Source organism: Mustela putorius, unplaced genomic scaffold, assembly GCF_011764305.1.
Source record: "Mustela putorius furo isolate JIRA1106 unplaced genomic scaffold, ASM1176430v1.1 tig00000831_pilon_pilon_pilon, whole genome shotgun sequence".
Classification (NCBI taxonomy): Eukaryota; Metazoa; Chordata; class Mammalia; order Carnivora; family Mustelidae; genus Mustela; species Mustela putorius.
This window is the reverse complement of record NW_025421490.1, coordinates 372525-388671: the sequence shown is the minus strand read 5'-3', so window position 1 is coordinate 388671 and position 16147 is coordinate 372525. Positions and strand designations below refer to the sequence as shown.

Here is a 16147-nt window from a genome sequence, read left to right as displayed (position 1 = left end):
ACTTACTTTTGTTTCTTAATAATTGTCCTTTCTTATTAGCCCTTTTAAAACTTCCACTGATTTTTATGATTTACCAGACATGATGGGATTAAAAATGTTCGTAAAACACCTTAGAATGAGACATATTTCAAAGATCATAAAGATCCAAATGCAGATGAACAAGAAAGAAGAAGCTTCCTACTCAAATGCACTGTGCAGTATCTTTTTTTCATCTGAGCAAAAAGATGAGATTAGGTGCCTGATTACACGGCATTAGAGTGTGATAGACTGATAATGCAGTGGTCAAGACAAAAATGATTGGGCATGACAAGTAAAGCCATTTCCTAGTGATGGGCAGAGTCTTTTGTTCTGATTTGGTCCTTTGTAGGAACCCATGAAATAGTAAATTGACAATTTATGAGCAGAGGTAGTTACTTAATTGAATAAAATTTTTAAAGATGTAGTATTTCTCAGTAACTGTGGCTTCCAAATCAACTAAATACTGAGGCATCTTTCTCGATAGACTTGATCATGTGATCACTTACTCAGTACCCATTTCTTGGAGGTTGGAGGAGGGCTTAGCGACAGCACCCCTCTCCCTTACTTGTCTGAACCAACCGAGAAATAAGACAAGAGCGTCAGCATAAAGTGGCCAGAACTTCACTTTCATTTCTGGTAAGGCTGATGAAACACATGGCTTATGTAATATTTATGGGCCAGCAGAATTCCTGTTACTGAACCTCAGTTTAAGGCTTGCCTATCCAGTCACAGAAAGCAACTGGGTCGGCCCAGCCTCCTCACCAGGCAGCCAGTCCTTGTGGAATGGAGTGAGTGTTCTCTGCTGGATATTTGCAGCCACAATAAAGAAAAGAAGATGGGGCTGGGCTCCTTTGTCCCTAGCTTACTAACCAACACAGTCACCTCTTCTCCAGGAAAGGCGTGGAGTGTTACACTGTGGAAGGAGATTTCTCCACAGGGAAGAAATTATCCAGAGGGGGCAAGAGGTGTTCCCCACTGCCCCAACCATAAGCCACATGCTTTATCTTATTTGATTCCTACAACAAAACAATCAGTATTTTCTGTTTATGTTTGATATTTTGTTTATCACATTTTTGCATGAATTCTGATTTTTTAAAATATTGCATTAAAATATTATTTATTTTGAATACCGAGCTTTTTGGCTCCCCTTAAATTTTGCACCTGAAGTGAATGCCTTATCTGCCTTACCCTAGTCCCAGCCCTGAATTTAAAATAAATGGTGTTGGGACCCCTGGGTTGCTCAGTGGGTTAAGCCGCTGCCTTCGGCTCAGGTCATGATTCCAGGGTCCTGGGATCGAGTCCCACATCGGGCTCTCTGCTCAGCAGGGGGCCTGCTTCCCTTCCTCTCTCTCTGCCTGCCTCTCTGCCTACTTGTGATTTCTCTCTGTCAAATAAATAAATAAAATGTTTTTAAAAAATGGTGTTAAAAAATTAGTTAATAGGGGCGCCTGGGTGGCTCAGTGGGTTAAAGCCTCTGCTTCGGCTTGGGTCATGATCCCACGGTCCTGGGATCGAGCCCCGCATCGGGCTCTCTGCTCAGCGGGGAGCCTGCTTCCTCCTCCCTCTCTCTCTGCCTGCCTCTCTGCCTGCTTGTGATCTCTGTCAAATAAAATAAATAAAATCTTAAAAAAATTAGTTAATAAACAACTTTTTCTTAATAATTATTAATTACCAGAGAGTGATGTGTACTAAGTTGAGAAATAGGTCATGTACAGGAAGTGAATGATCTGTGAAAACCTACCTAAGGGGTTGATATTTAAGCTGAGATCTGAATGCCATAAAGAAGCCAACACTGGGACACTTTGGAGAAGAGCTTGTGAAAGGGCCTCAAGATGGAAATGAACCTGGAGTTTTCAAGGAACGCACACACAAGGTTACTATGGCTTAAATGTCAAGGTCATGATAGGTGAGTAGTACAGTTGACCCTTGAACTGATCCCCTAGCAGTTGAAAATCCACATATAACTTTTGACTTCCTCAAAACTTAACTACTAATAGTCTATTGTTTGCTGGAAGCTTTATCAATATAATATAAATAGATTATTTTATATATGTATTATATACTGTATTCTTGCAACAATACCTAATTTTTCTTTTATAATATAAATAGATTATTTTATATATGTATTATATACTGTATTCTTGCAACAATACCTAATTTTTCTTCTCTGTGGTTCCTCTTCGGATTTCTTCTAATTGTCACATATCTCCAAAAATTTTTTAATGTATTTATTGAAAAAAAATGCATGTAAGTGGTCCCACACAGTTCAAACTCATACTTGCTTTGGATAGAGTATCAGGAAGGGGTCAAATTTTAGGACTTTTTAAGCCAAGTAAGGAGTTTGAATTTTATCTGAAGGCACAGGAAGCAACTGAAGGCTTTAAAGTAGGAGAGCAACATAATCTGATGGCTCTTTTAGATAATTCTCTTCAGCTGCCATGTCAAGGATGGATTACAGGGGTGTAGATGGCAAAAGACTAGAATCAGGGGAACTGTCAGTGTTCCTAGTGTGAGATGATAGTGCCCTGGTCTAAAATGATTATAATGAAGATGGAGAAAGGGGAGGAGGTTCCAGGAATACTTTAGAAATAGAGTGGATTGGAAATAATAAAAATAGAGTGGCTTAACTTGATGGTGACGCCATTTACTAAAACGGAAAAGACTGGGGAATGAGCAAGTCAGGAGTTGACTATGCAATCAAGTCTTCAATTTGGGGTATGTTGGCTTGGAATGCCTACACTGGATACATGTTAAGTGAGCAACTGGTCTAAATTGAAGGGGCAGGAAGGAGGTCAGGGCTGGAAATAGAGAATTGGGCGTCCATCAGTGCCTTGAAAGGGTTTCCAGCATGGTAGAGCACACATGCAGAGCGGGAGGCTGGTGATGGGGCCCTGGGAGCGGCTGTTGAAACAGGAGTGGAGGAGAAGGGAGAGTAGAAATACGATGTCAAGAGAAGGCAAGAGAAGAATGTGTCTTAAAAATGGCATGTGGGGGGGTGGTCAGCACCTGGGTGGCTCAGTCTGTTAAGCTTCTGCCTTCCGCTCAGGTTATGATCTCAGGGTCCTGGGATTGAAGCTGAGGTGGGGTTCCCTGCTCTTGTGCTCTCCCTGCTCAGCAGGGAACCTCCCCCTGCTCTTGTGCTCTCGCTTACATGCTCTCTCTCCCCCACTCAAATAAATAAATAAAATCATTTTTAAAAAATGGTATAAGGTACTGCTTTGAGAGCCACTGAGAGGTCGAGAAAAAAATCAGGGCAGGTAAGTAACAAATGTCACTGGCAACATGGCAGTCCACGGTGACCTGACAAAGGCGATCTCCTTTGGTATGGAGGGCACAAAAGCATCATGAAGGTCGAAGTGGAAAAGGGTGATGTCGAAACAGCTGGTTATCGTTCCCATTTTATGAGGGAAGAAACCGAGGCTTAGAATAGTTAACTGTCTCATCCAAGGACAAAGCCGCGGGGTCAGATCCTGTACCTGGTGCTACAGGGATGTGCATGCTGCCAAGAAATTTACCCAAATCTCTTCCAAACCGTAAAAACCAGCCCTGCATTCAGCGAAGCCCTCGATGAAAAAATTTCCTCATGATGCCAATTCTGTTTCGGAGAAAAACGAGAGGGCCTGGTTTGGGCTACAAAAAGGCATCAGGGCCTCAGTGGCTTGCTCAGCTGGACGAGAAGAACCGCCCCTTTTCCGCAACCCGCGGTCGACGCGTCCCACTGCGCCTGCGCGGGCCTGGGCGCGGCGGGGGCGGGGCGGGAGCGCGCGAGCTGGGGGCGGGAACGCGGAAGGGGCTGCGGCGCGGGGCACCTACCGAGCCGGGGGCGGGGCCGGCTGCGAGTGTGCGGGGCGCGCGGGTGACAGGTGTGGCGGCAGCCTTGGGGGACCCGGGGCGACGGCAGCGGCGGCGGCCTGAAGCCTGAGCGGAGGAGACGCGGCGGCGGCGATGCTGGAGACCCTGCGCGAGCGGCTGCTGAGCGTGCAGCAGGATTTCACCTCCGGGTGGGTATACGGTGGGGACGGGAAGCGCCCGGGGGCTGGGCCGGGACCCCTGACGCCGCCTCCCTCCCTCCCGCGCCCCGGTCCGCTCGGGTCCCGCCCCGCACTTCCCATCCCCGCCCGGCCGAGGAGCGGAACGAACTTTGCGGCGTCGGTCCGGCGGCTCTGAGTAACTTGGGTCCCCCCCCCCGGCCGGCTCCGCCTCGCTCCGCGCAGTGCGCGGGGGACGCCCGGGCCCCGGTCCCGGCATCCGCGCGGCCCGGCGGGGAGTCACGTGGCGGGCAAGCGCGCCCCCCGCTTCCGCCGGCCGCGGGACGGGGACCTGCGCCGCCGAGGCACCTGCCGGCTCGGGCCTCGGGCTCCCGCGGCGTCGCGGGGAGCCGGGCCCGCCGCCCCCTGCCCAGGCCGGAGGTCACGGGCGCCGCCGCGCGCGCTGCGGCTCCGCGTCCTGGCGCGGCCCGCTCGCCGGACCCTCGGGCTGCCGGCCGGCCGCCTCTTTCCCTCCCTTTTGTTTGCTCCCTGAGTGTCTGCCCCGGGTTCGGCGCCTTGCTGAGGACATTCGTGGGGCGAGCACAGCCGCGGAACTACGGCGACGTTGCTCGCAGCGAGGTCCGGGTGACAGGCGCAGACCAGGCGGTTCCCCAGCTTGTCCTAGAGTCCCCGGGGAATCTTGAACGCGCCCGACCCCAGGCTGGCGCCCTTGCCGATCAATGAGTTTTCAGGATTCTCCGGCTGATTCCGGGGCGCGGGGAAGTTTGGGAACCACCGGCACAGATTCCCGCGCCCGACTCCCGGACTCTGAGTCTCCCATCTCTCAGCAGATGTGGTTTTGCACATTACTTGAGTTGTCTTGCCTCGGTTTCCACAACTGCACGGAGGTGATAAAGATTAATGGACATGGGAGACACAACATGTACAACAGAAAGCACCGCGTCATCTGTTGTTACTAGTTCGTGCTTAATTCATATTAATTTTTTCATTTCTTTAGAAAAGGTGTCACCTTCAGAGTCTGTTACCTTATCGTACAAACCCTTCGGAGAATTTTCTGAACGAGGACACCTCGATCATAGGGTTTTAAATTGTCCTTGAGAAAGATGGGGCTAAGATTTTGTCTTATGGGACAAAAATGTTAATGTGGTTTGCCTTTTGGATGCTGAGGATTTGAGGCAAATACTGGAGCACTTACCCCATGTAAATCATTTTTGATAATTTTGGTTTGGAGTTGGTGAGAATATGATACACTCTCTGTGAGTTATTAATTTATGGATTTATGGGTTTTTTGTTTTGGGGGGGTTTTCATGCTTGCATTCCCCCCCATTTAAATTGAAAAAGTAACTTCAGGTGTAAATGATTGAAGAGTTTCGATGGGATTCTGGAATAGTCTGCTTGGAGCATGAGAGTGGTCATAAATAAACCCACCTGGTACACCTGTTACTACTTTGAAGGAGTTTTGAGGAGGTAACAGTCCAGCTTCTGGTAGTTACTCTCTCTCCCTTGTATAGTTGCCATTCATACTCATGATCTTTGCTTAAGAAGGTTAAACTTAACCTGGAATGTAGACTCTGGACCCAACCATCCTGGGAGGTCTGAACACTCTGAGTTTAGGGTTTAGTTAGGAAGAGAATTGAGATCTGGTTAGAATCCCTTGGAAACAGACTTCTTGACCCTATCATAGACTGGAGCCACTTTGGGATTAGACGTCCTGAGAGGGCTGTCAGTCCATGTAGACATTTGATTGGCTCCCTCTGTACTGGCCGCTGTCAACTGACAAACACCCTGGTCACTGTGTGCCACTTAGCTTGTCACCTGGCGGAGAAATCACTCCTTTCCAGGTGAGGTCTGCCTTGCTGCTGACTGGCTGCTCTGAACTCTGATATTCCCTTTTGTCCAGTTCACAAATCCTGTACGACTCTTAGAAGAAAGAATCCTCTTAATTAACTTTGGTAAACAGTCTGTATTCAGCTGGCGATCAACCTTTTTTACTTAACTGGGTATTTTGCCTTGCTGAGGAAAGATGAAATTAATCAGCAGACGTGTGTCTTGCATGAAGGCTCAGGGGAATTCACAGGTGAATACATGAATACATGGCCCTCACCTCCCAAAACTACCCAGCTGCTCCTGTCACTGGTTTAGAACACTTGGTGTTAGTGCGAGTAGAAGAAACCGGAGCAGCGGGCTTCTAAGGAATAGGAAACTTGCAGTGTTGGGTTGCCCGAGGGAATGAGTAGAAGGAAGGCCTGGTGGGTTTCTGTGTTCCTTCAGTGTTGCGGGAGCTGCTCTTTCCAGTTGCCCAGAGTGCCATCCTCTCAGCTTTTCTGCTCATTTTCAAATTCCGAAAGTTCATGGACCTTAAAATGTAGGAAAATCTACTTTTTTTTTTTAAGAGGCTTAGCTTTATCAGTCTCCCAAGAGAATGTCACATTAGTGATAAAAGCATGTCTGAACACAGTGAATTTCCACCTTCCATGCAGACTTAAAAAAAAAATGCAACTTAGGATCAGTTCAGTTCAGTGGCTAGAGATGCTGGTGGCCTGTGGGGGGTGGGGACTAGAAGTTGTCCATGGACTTGGGGTATTTTTATAATTTTTAAAAAGGTTATATTTGAGAGTGAGAGTGCACAAACGGGGCGGGAGGGGCAGAGAGGGAGAAGCCGACTCCCCCCGCTGAGCAGGAAGATCCCAGCACTCTGGGTTCCTGACCTGAGCTGAAGGCAGCCATTCAACCAACTGAGACGCCCAGGCTCCCCTTTATAAATTTTTACTCCTAATAATAGTTATGCCAAAATTGAGATAAACCTGGAAATTATATCATGTTCTTTCTGACTTAAGTGGTTGGCTGGCTGGTCCAAAGGACCACAGGAGTGAGGTTTGGGGCCTCACACTTCTTGAGTCCTATTTTCATTTAACTTACTCAGAACTCTTTGAGCCTTTTGGGGTGTTCACGTAGAACATGCACTTCTTAGGGATCGGCTTGAGCTCCGAGGGAAACTTTGGGAAATAATGAAGCACATACTTCAAATCCACTCTGGTGTTTGTTTTTTAACTTCTGAGCAGGTAGGACGGAAAGCCTCAGGAATGAAGTAGTCAGGAATGCAGGACCCTCAGGGAATTGATAATCAGATTTACTGAAGGTTTATAGCTGCCTGTCACCGACTGGTGTTTTCCTGTTTTTTTGCTCTGGGTTCTTGCGGGTAGGGATAGAAAACTTGTTGCAGCTAAAGGGTGGGTGTTTACCCCCGCGAGGTTACCCCTGCCCAGGGGACTCATTTTCTCTGCTGCCCTTCCGATCGAAATCCACTGGAAGGAGAGGATTAATCTAATAATCGAATAATCTAATTCATAGTGTGCTAAAATGGCGAGATTTTGCCTAAAGTCTTGACTCTTCCGGGATTACTCACCTTTTTAATAAGCATGAAAAGCGTCTCAGTATTCCACCTGATTAAGTTACTATGTACTGCTCCTACTAAGTGTCAGACACTACTGGGTGACGCACTCAGACGTGTCCTTTTTCCCAGAAATCCTTTCTCATTTCATTAAAAAGCAAAAAAATGTAAGCCATGTGCTCAGTTTTCTTTACTAATCGGTGTGTGTGTGTCTGGCTGGATTCTGGGGCTACAAAGTCCTGGCAAAATGTAAAGGGAGGAAGGAGGAACAGAACAGTAAAGATACAAGTGAATGTGTGCGCTATGTGAGCCCAAAGTGAGGAGTCCTTCATTTTTGCAAAAGGAAGCATTGCAGAAGGCTTCAGAGAGGAGGTGGCTTCTGGACTGGGCCTTGAAGAATGAGGGGTTGTAACAGATTTGAGAGGGAGGGCATCTCCAAGACAGAAGTGGTTGTGGGAGAGGAAGCTGAGAGGGAAGTTGAGTGACTAAGAGAAGATCTTCAGCCCGTTGCTGAATTCATTCATTTATCAAATACTTACTGAGCACTTACTCTGTGACAGGCATCTTCTGGGAGCCAGGGATGGAGCAGAGAACGCAGCAGGCAGCAGTGAATGTCCCTGGGCTCTTTCTTGTGGCTGGAGGCACAGTATCTGGAAGGCCATAGGAACTGTGGCAAACAGTAAAGCAGGTTAAAGGGGTTGGGGTAGTCCTGACGGAGTCTTGGAAGGTTTTTGTGGAGGGAGCAGCGTGAGCCTGCGTTTCTGGAAGAAATTTGAGAGGCTGTGTGATGGAAGAGCCAGAGATGGGGAACAGGGAGAGTGTTTAGGAGGCTCTAATTACGGGCCAGCGGAAAGATGGTAAGGTGGTGCTGATAGCAGTTTCTCAAGGGAATGGACAGGGCAGGCACCGGGGGATTTGTAAACAGTGAAACGTAGGAAAGGAAAATGGTGGGGAAATTAACGATGTTAACTCCAGTATCTTAGATAAATGATGTCATTTACAAACAGAAGAATTTCAGAATAGTTTTGGGGTTTTTTTTGTTTTGTTTTTTAAGATTTTTTAAGAATTTATTAGAAAGCAGGAGCAGGGGGAGAGGGAGAAGGAGAAGTCAGCTCCCCACCCAGCAGGGAACCCGATGCTGGGCTGGATCCCAGGACCCCAGATCAATCAAGACTGGAGCCAAAGGCAGAAGCTTCCCTGACTGAACCACCCAGGTGGCCCTCAGAACAGTTTGAAAGAGAAGGGGGGTTGGCTGTGAATTTGTTGTGTGAGATCACTTAGGGGTTGACCTTAAAAGAAGCAATTAAGACGTGTGAAACACTTTATACACAGAGCTAACTGCCAAGATGTTGTTTCTTAGAAAATGAGTAAGTCTGCTGTCTTATGGTCATTCCCTGCTGTAAGCTGATTTACCATATAGGCATTAACTAGGTTGAAAACATGGGCAAATCAGATAAAATAAAACCACAGCAGGACCAGTGGTGAGGGGTCGGGGGAGACGCGTGAAACGCTTAGGGCACAGGTCAGCACTGACTCGGTGTAGTTGGGGTTAATTAGGATAGAGGTGGTCTACATTCCTTTCCCTTTCCTGTTTGTGCAGCTTTTGTGTGACTCTCTCAGGCTCCAGAGCTGAGGGGTCATGTGTACTCTTTTTTTTTTTTAAAGATTTATTTATTTATTAGGGGCACCTGGGTGGCTCAGCCATTAAATGTCTGCCTTCCGTTCAGGTGGAGAGCCAGCTTCTCCCTCTCCCTCTGCTGCTCCCCCCTGCTTGTGTGTGTGCGTGCTTGGGTGCAGACTCTCTGTCAAATAAATAAAATCTTTAAAAAAAATTTATTTTAAAGCGAGGATACGAGTGGGGGGAGGGGCAGAGGGCGAGGAGGAGAGAATTTTTTTTTAAGATTTTTTTTTATGGACAACGAATTGTATGGCTCTAGACTTTTTTTTTTTAGATTTTATTTGTTTATTTGTCAGAGAGAGTGAGCACAGGCAGACAGAGTGGCAGGCAGAGGGAGAAGCAGGCTTCCTGCCGAGCAAGGAGCCCGATGTGGGACTCGATCCCAGGATACTGGGATCATGACCCGAGCGGAAGGCAGCCGCTTAACCAACTGAGCCACCCAGGCGTCCCTTTTAAGATTTATTTTTTGACAGAGATCACAAGTAGGCGGAGAGGCAGGCAGAGAAAGGGGGGAAGCAGGCTTCCTGCTGAGCAGAGAGCCTGATGTGGGGCCCAGGACCCTGAGACCTTGACCTGAGCCAAGGGCAGAGGCTTAGCCCACTGAGCTGCCCAGGCACCCTGGGGAGAGACAATCTTAAGCAGGTTCCGTGCCCAGCAGAGAGCCTGACGTGCTGGGCTCCATCCTAGGACCCTGAGATCTTGCCTTGAGCCTAAATCAAGAGTCAGATGCTCAAGAGACTAAGCCAGTCAGGCACCCCAGGTCATGTGTATTTTTAAGTGTGATCGATGCTGTCTTTCCATGGTCTTGTTTTTGAAGAAAAAAAAAAAATGACGAACATTCACGGTAGAAAAACCAGTAGATTGGATTTGTCTTTGTAAGGAGAATTTAAAGTCAGAATAATGGAGACTCCTACATGGTTAAAGGAATTGAACCTTAATGACAAAATCTGCTCATTGATAGGTTTTTGTGGTGTTCTGCATCCTGAGCTTTCACAGTCGCTGATGAGCTTACCTGAGTAGGAAATTGAAGCACAAAGGAATGCTGTTAAGGTCCCCCTGTGAGGTTGAGTCAGCTAGAGAAAAGCGCTTTTCCTGCTCAACTTTCATTACCGAGCTCCCGAGGTCATTCTGTCCATCTGCTTCTCTGTAAACTTGTTGTGGGGCAGTTCTGCTAATCACCTCCATGTCTTAGGAGGATGCCCCTATTTTAATATTTTCTGCACAGCCTTTAAAAATAAATGTGCTCTTGTCAAATCAAGGTGTAAGTCTTTGAAACAACCTAAAAATAAGTTGTTGAAGCCTTAGGACAAAGTTGAGGTTAGTTGCTTTTGGCCGAAGATAATTAGGTGCTCACTTATGTCTAAATTGGTAGTCACACAGCAGCGCTTATGTCTTCCTGGGGTTGTGTGGGTTTCGGAAGAAGACTGGGAACGGTGGGGAAGCCTTTTCTGGAAACTGGTGCATTCAGGAACCTCCACTTTATTTCGCCTGGGCCTGATAATGTACGGAGGTTCTTACCTTTCTTGGCGGAGATAATTCTTACTATACTTTTCATGTGAGTGAGTTCTGTTTACAGAATGCTGACAAAGTCGTATGTGGACTTTGATTTAATTCCTGTGGCAAATCATTACTATCAGTATAATACCACCATTTTATGTTTGTGGAAACTGGGGTATTACACTCAAATCAGTATTTCCCTCTTAGTGAGTCCTGACATTGTGAGGCATTAAATTGCTTTCATCAGCATGTTGTTTCCAGCACAGAATCACCGTGAGAAACTTGAAGTAGAATTAGTACCCAATAAAAACAGTATGTTGCTTTTGGTTGAATTCTAGGTTTTGAGTATATATTTCAGAAGGGACTTTTTTGCTTTTTTTGTTACTTGTTAAATATACCTGACCTTAATGTATGTGTGTGTGTATAAATAAATATATATATATACATATATATATACAATACACAAATATATATATATATATATATATATATATACACTTGACCTCATTTTTTCAGCTCTAAGAATAATAGTCCTTGTGACCCTTGTCTGTTCCTCTCCTCAACCTTCTTCACTGTTTCCCACCTCCTTCCAGCTTCCTTGTTTTCTCCATCAGTTTCTGTTCTGAATTTTGGCGCATGGATGATTTATGTTGAGAAGGTGTGATGAGAAGAGGTGGATGTCTAAAAGACTGTGTTTGTTACAAAAATGTTCACAAAGTTTGAAACATATAAAAAATAGAATCACCCGGTTGACAGGGCATATCCATGATTGAGATCCAACAGTTGTCCCTTTTACTTTGGCCAATTGTCCAGTGTCGCCACTTTCAGTTTTTGTCTCCTGTCACGGCTGTGATTGTATAGTGGTTAGTACTCTGTGTTGTGTCTCTCCGATCATTATAAAAGTCTCAGATTTGTCTATTACATCTCTCCATCAGTTTGCACCCCTAAAGAGACAGATTATATAAATGCAATCCCGACATCATACTTAACAGAATTAACACCAATTCTTTGATATTATCAATGATCCAGTCCATAATCAAATTTCCTTGTTCTTTGAAGTGTCTTTTTACAGGTGATTTGTTCAAATCCAGATTAAATAAGTTCCACACATTACATCTGGTTAAGGGCCAATTTTAAAGCAGACGGCTGTTAAGGAGCCACGTGGAGAAGCTCTCCTTGACCCTTCCAATGATTTTATTTTCAGCTTCCTGTGATTTTCCTTCTTTCTATTTTTTTCTTTTTTGGGGGTGTGTGTGGAGGAGCACCCCAAATTTGATGTATTACAGTTGACAAAGCAAAAGTTTATTTCAGAAATAAATATTTGAGATACCAACCTCCAGATTTGCCGGACCATATAAGAATGGTCCAGAAAGGATCTTAACAGTTCCCTTGCAATATCCTTGTATACCTAACTATATGGAATTGCCCTAGATGACTAAAAAATTATTAAAATAATTTTGAGTATAATGTACCACTGTGTATAACCATCCTTGTATAATTCTAGCTGGGATGTCCCACCTAGGTGCCTTTCTCAATTTTGGAGTGGAGGTAATAGAGGGTGACTGTCAAAATACATTCTCCTAGTTGTTGCGTAATCTTAATTTAAATCTTAGTTTAAACTGTATTTACTAGTTGCCAAGGTGAAGCTTGGAAATTTATTTTTTTTTAAGTTTATTTATTTATTTATTAGAGTGAGAGCGACAGAGAGCATGAGCAGGGGGCAGAGGGAGAACCAGGCTCCCCGCCACGCAAGGAGCCTGATGTGGGTCTTGATCCCAGGACATTGGGATCGTGACCTGAGCTGAAGGCAGACGCTTAACCAACTGAGACACCCAGGTGTCCCGAAATTTATATTGTTTCTCTCGGACAGTTCAGACTTTTAAAATACAACTCCTAGACTCATCTAGAGAGAGAGAAACAAATGAGTTTTGTATTAAAGAGATTGCAGAGTCTTTTTAACAACAAAGAGCTCATCTCATCAGTATTTTAGTTTTTGAAAAACAATATAGAGTAATGTAAAAATTTTTGTATGAAACTGGCATTCCAGTTTTTTGTTTTTGTTTTTTTTTTTAAGTCCCTTTCTGGTGGTTAGCCAGGCATTACGGACAAAAAGGATGGAGTCCTAGGTCTGGGCTTACACAGAGAGGCTCAGGCTCGGGGGCGTACATGGGAGAGGCAGCTTGGACAGTCTCGGTTTCTAGCTTAGAGCAGTCGAGCACTTTGAAGAAGGGGCACCTATTTCTTGTTTTACCAAAGGCCTGTTCGGGGCTAGTGGTGGTACTGTGGCCTGTGTTTCAGACTCTACATAGAAACAAAGATCTGTTGAAATAGCCACATTACGAACATTTAACAGTAATATCTCATTTGGTATTAGAGTGGCTCACAAGGTAGCACTCACTTTCTAGCAACTTCTGTTCTGTGGTACAGGATCAGCAGCCAAAAGAAGAAAATGGGCCAGAGAAGCAAAAATAAACTGTACAGAGTCTGTGAACTTCATATACTATGTATGGAGGAACCCATTTAATTTTATTTTTCTGTGCATCTCTAGCCCATTTATCTGTTTCCTAGCCCAGGAATTTTAAAAAGCTAATAACAGCGAGGGAGGAGGCTGCAGTAGCGTGGGAGCAGCTGAAACAGTGAGGTTTCCTCGGAGATCAGATGACCAGCGGTGGGGGTGGGAGATTTAAATCGAGAAAAAAAAAAAAAAAGAGACACAGGATCCCAGACACACTCAGATCGCCGTAGACTGACTTCAGGTAGGGAGATGAAAAGGCATTCCCAGCTCGGACTTCTGAGGAGATGACCACGAAAAGTCATCAGTGGTATTCATAAGAATGACCTGGAGTTAGCAGAAAATGTTAAATAGAATATACCAACTCCTCTTCATGGGAACCCTCCTGTGCTGTTGGTGGGAGTGCCAGCTGGTGCAGCCCCTGTGGAAAACAGCATGGAGGTTCCTCAAAAAGCTGAAAATAGAGCTACCCTGTGACCCAGCCGAATCGCACTACTGGGTATTTACCCTGAAGATACAAATGTAGTGGTCTGAAGGGGCACGTGCACCCGAATGTTTATAGCAGCAATGTCCACAATAGCCAAACTATGGAAAGAACGTAGATGTCCTTCAACAGATGAATGGATAAAGAAGATGTGGTGTGTATACACACACACACACACACACACACACACACATGAATACTATGCAGCCATCAAAAGAAATGAAAACTTGCCATTTGCACCGACATGGATGGAACTAGAGGGTATGATGCTGAGCGAAATAAGTCAATCAGAGAAAGACAATTATCATATGATCTCTCTGATATGAGGAATTTGAGAGGCAATGTGGGGATTTTGAGGGGTAGGGAAGGAATAAACGAAACAAGATGGGATTGGGAGGGAGACAAACCGTAAGAGACTCTTAATCTCACAGAACAAACTGAGGGTTATCGGGGGTGGGGACGTGGGAGGTGAGGGGGAGGGAGGGGGTGGTGGGGTTACGGACATTGGGGAGGGTATGTGCCATGGTGGGTGCTGTGAAGTGTGTAAACCTGGCGATTCACAGACCTGTACCCCTGGGGCTAATAATACATTATATGTTAATTAAAAAAATTAGAAAACATTAAAAATTTTAAAAAGAATATACCAAGTCCTCTTTAAAGAAAAGGGTTTGTAATATATTTTAGAAAACTTTTGATCAGTGTCTAAAATTTCACAAAATGTTTGTACTTAAAGAGCTTTGAGTGCCTAGTATCTTACCTGTTTTATTAAAATGTGCTGCTTAGGCATCTTTGTTACCTACGAAATTCACCTGTGTGCATCACTCCTTTTTCTAATGATGCCAGGTAAATGACCTTTTCCTAGATCAATCAGTCTTAGGAATTATTTATAAAAAGGGGATTGGGGCAAGAAAAAATATAAAGATGTTTGCTCTAGATATTCTATTTGGGGTGTGACATACAGTAAACACTCAAATGCTTGTCTGTGGAGGTGCTGAATTCTTGCTAAAACAATTAGCTCATCTGATCTAAAATTTTAAGAACTATGAAACTCATGGTTGCAAAAAAATTTTTTAAGCTGTGAAAATATGATAACTTCTACTTATTGAATTATAGGCTGAAGACTCTAAGTGACAAGTCAAGAGAAGCTAAAGTAAAAAGCAAACCAAGGTAAGTCTGTGCTAAGATTTAATTTACTGTGACTTAAATTTCACACAGCCTTCGGCTCTAGTTCTAATAGCATGATTACTTTAGTGGGGTTCATGTCGTTGAGTGCCTCTGACTACAGAGCAGTCTGATTATTTATAAATTGTGTAATGCGGGAAATTGATAAAATTGTGAAATGGCTGAGGACATGGCGAGGTGTAGTTGTTTTATTCTTGGACAGCCAGTGGTTACTGTTTGATCGCAGTTAATCATTTTGTATATTAAGCACAAAGTAAAAGTCCTTCATTATTGAGAAGCAGATTAATAATGAAACAGTACTTGGCAAGTGAGCCTCTGGGGCTGTAACCTGTTTTATATAAAAAACAACAGTATTGTGCAACTTTTCATTTTTTTTAAATACATAAAACATGACCAAATTTTACTTTAAACCTAGAGATTATGAGCTTTTAAAAAACTTTCTTATTGAGGCGCCTGGGTGGCTCAGTGGGTTAAAGCCTCTGCCTTCGGCTCAGGTCATGATCCCAGGGTCCTGGGATTGAGCCCTGCATTGGGCTCTCTGCTCAGCAGGGAGCCTGCTTCCCAACCCCCCACCTGCCTCTCTGCCTACTTGTGATCTCTCTCTGTGTCAAATAAATAAATCTTTTTAAAAAATTTCTTATTTAGCTTTTTATCAAGGTGTTTATCTTATGTGCTAAAACCAACTGTAGGGCAGAATGATGGGTGATAGTATATTACAGTATTTTAATTGTGAACGAAAGCAATACATTTCTCTGAAAGTTTAGGTAAATTATCATTAGTAATTTACAAATATTCCACATTACAGTTAACAGTGTCAGAATTCTCATATGTAGCTTTTTATTTTTTTAAGTTGGCCTAAATTGGAAGCAATTTTAATTAAATAAGTGGGTTTTTTTGTTTTGTTTGGTTTTTTTGGCAGAACTGTTCCATGTTTGCCAAAGTACACTGCTGGTCTAGAATTACTTAGCAGGTAAGTGTTTCCATTTAAATAAGAAAAGTATGCTTCTGACTATTGTCTAAAAATATTTATAATTTTATAGCTAGAATCCTTAAAGCAACTAAATTTTACCTAAACAGTGATTAGAATTATTAACTTATTCATTTCCCTGAGGGGTTTTTACTTCTCATAGATTAATGCAAAGGCCATTCAGACTTTAAGTAGATTGATTACTTTTGTATCTGCAAGTCAGTACTTTATTATGTGTATTTATATTTATGGTTTTTCTGTTGCAAGAAAATTGATTTTGAATTTAATTCCTTGATAATCCTCTTGACTTTTAATTTTATGCCATTTCTTCTCTATTTCCCCTCCTACTGGCACCCAGATTAATATGAAAATACATGATTTTCTTACATGTGCACCAGAAGCATAAGCCACAAAAGAAAAAAATAAATT

At 44.1% G+C, this 16147-nt stretch overlaps 1 protein-coding gene across 2 annotated transcripts in view; it reads left to right on the top strand.

Annotated features, from left to right (window-relative positions):
• Positions 1–1834: 1834 nt before the first annotated feature.
• DTNBP1 (dystrobrevin binding protein 1) overlaps positions 1835–16147 on the top strand; it is a 130477-nt gene continuing 116164 nt past the window's right edge. The window contains exons 1-3 of one of the 2 annotated variants that reach the window (XM_045085045.1): positions 1835–1924; positions 14683–14736; positions 15671–15721. In XM_045085045.1, the coding sequence (XP_044940980.1) occupies positions 1851–1924; positions 14683–14736; positions 15671–15721 (179 nt within the window). In that variant the 5' untranslated portion in view covers positions 1835–1850. Of the gene's footprint in view, positions 1925–3785; positions 4020–14682; positions 14737–15670; positions 15722–16147 lie in introns of those variants that run through there. The other variant, XM_045085046.1, reaches the window with a different exon arrangement.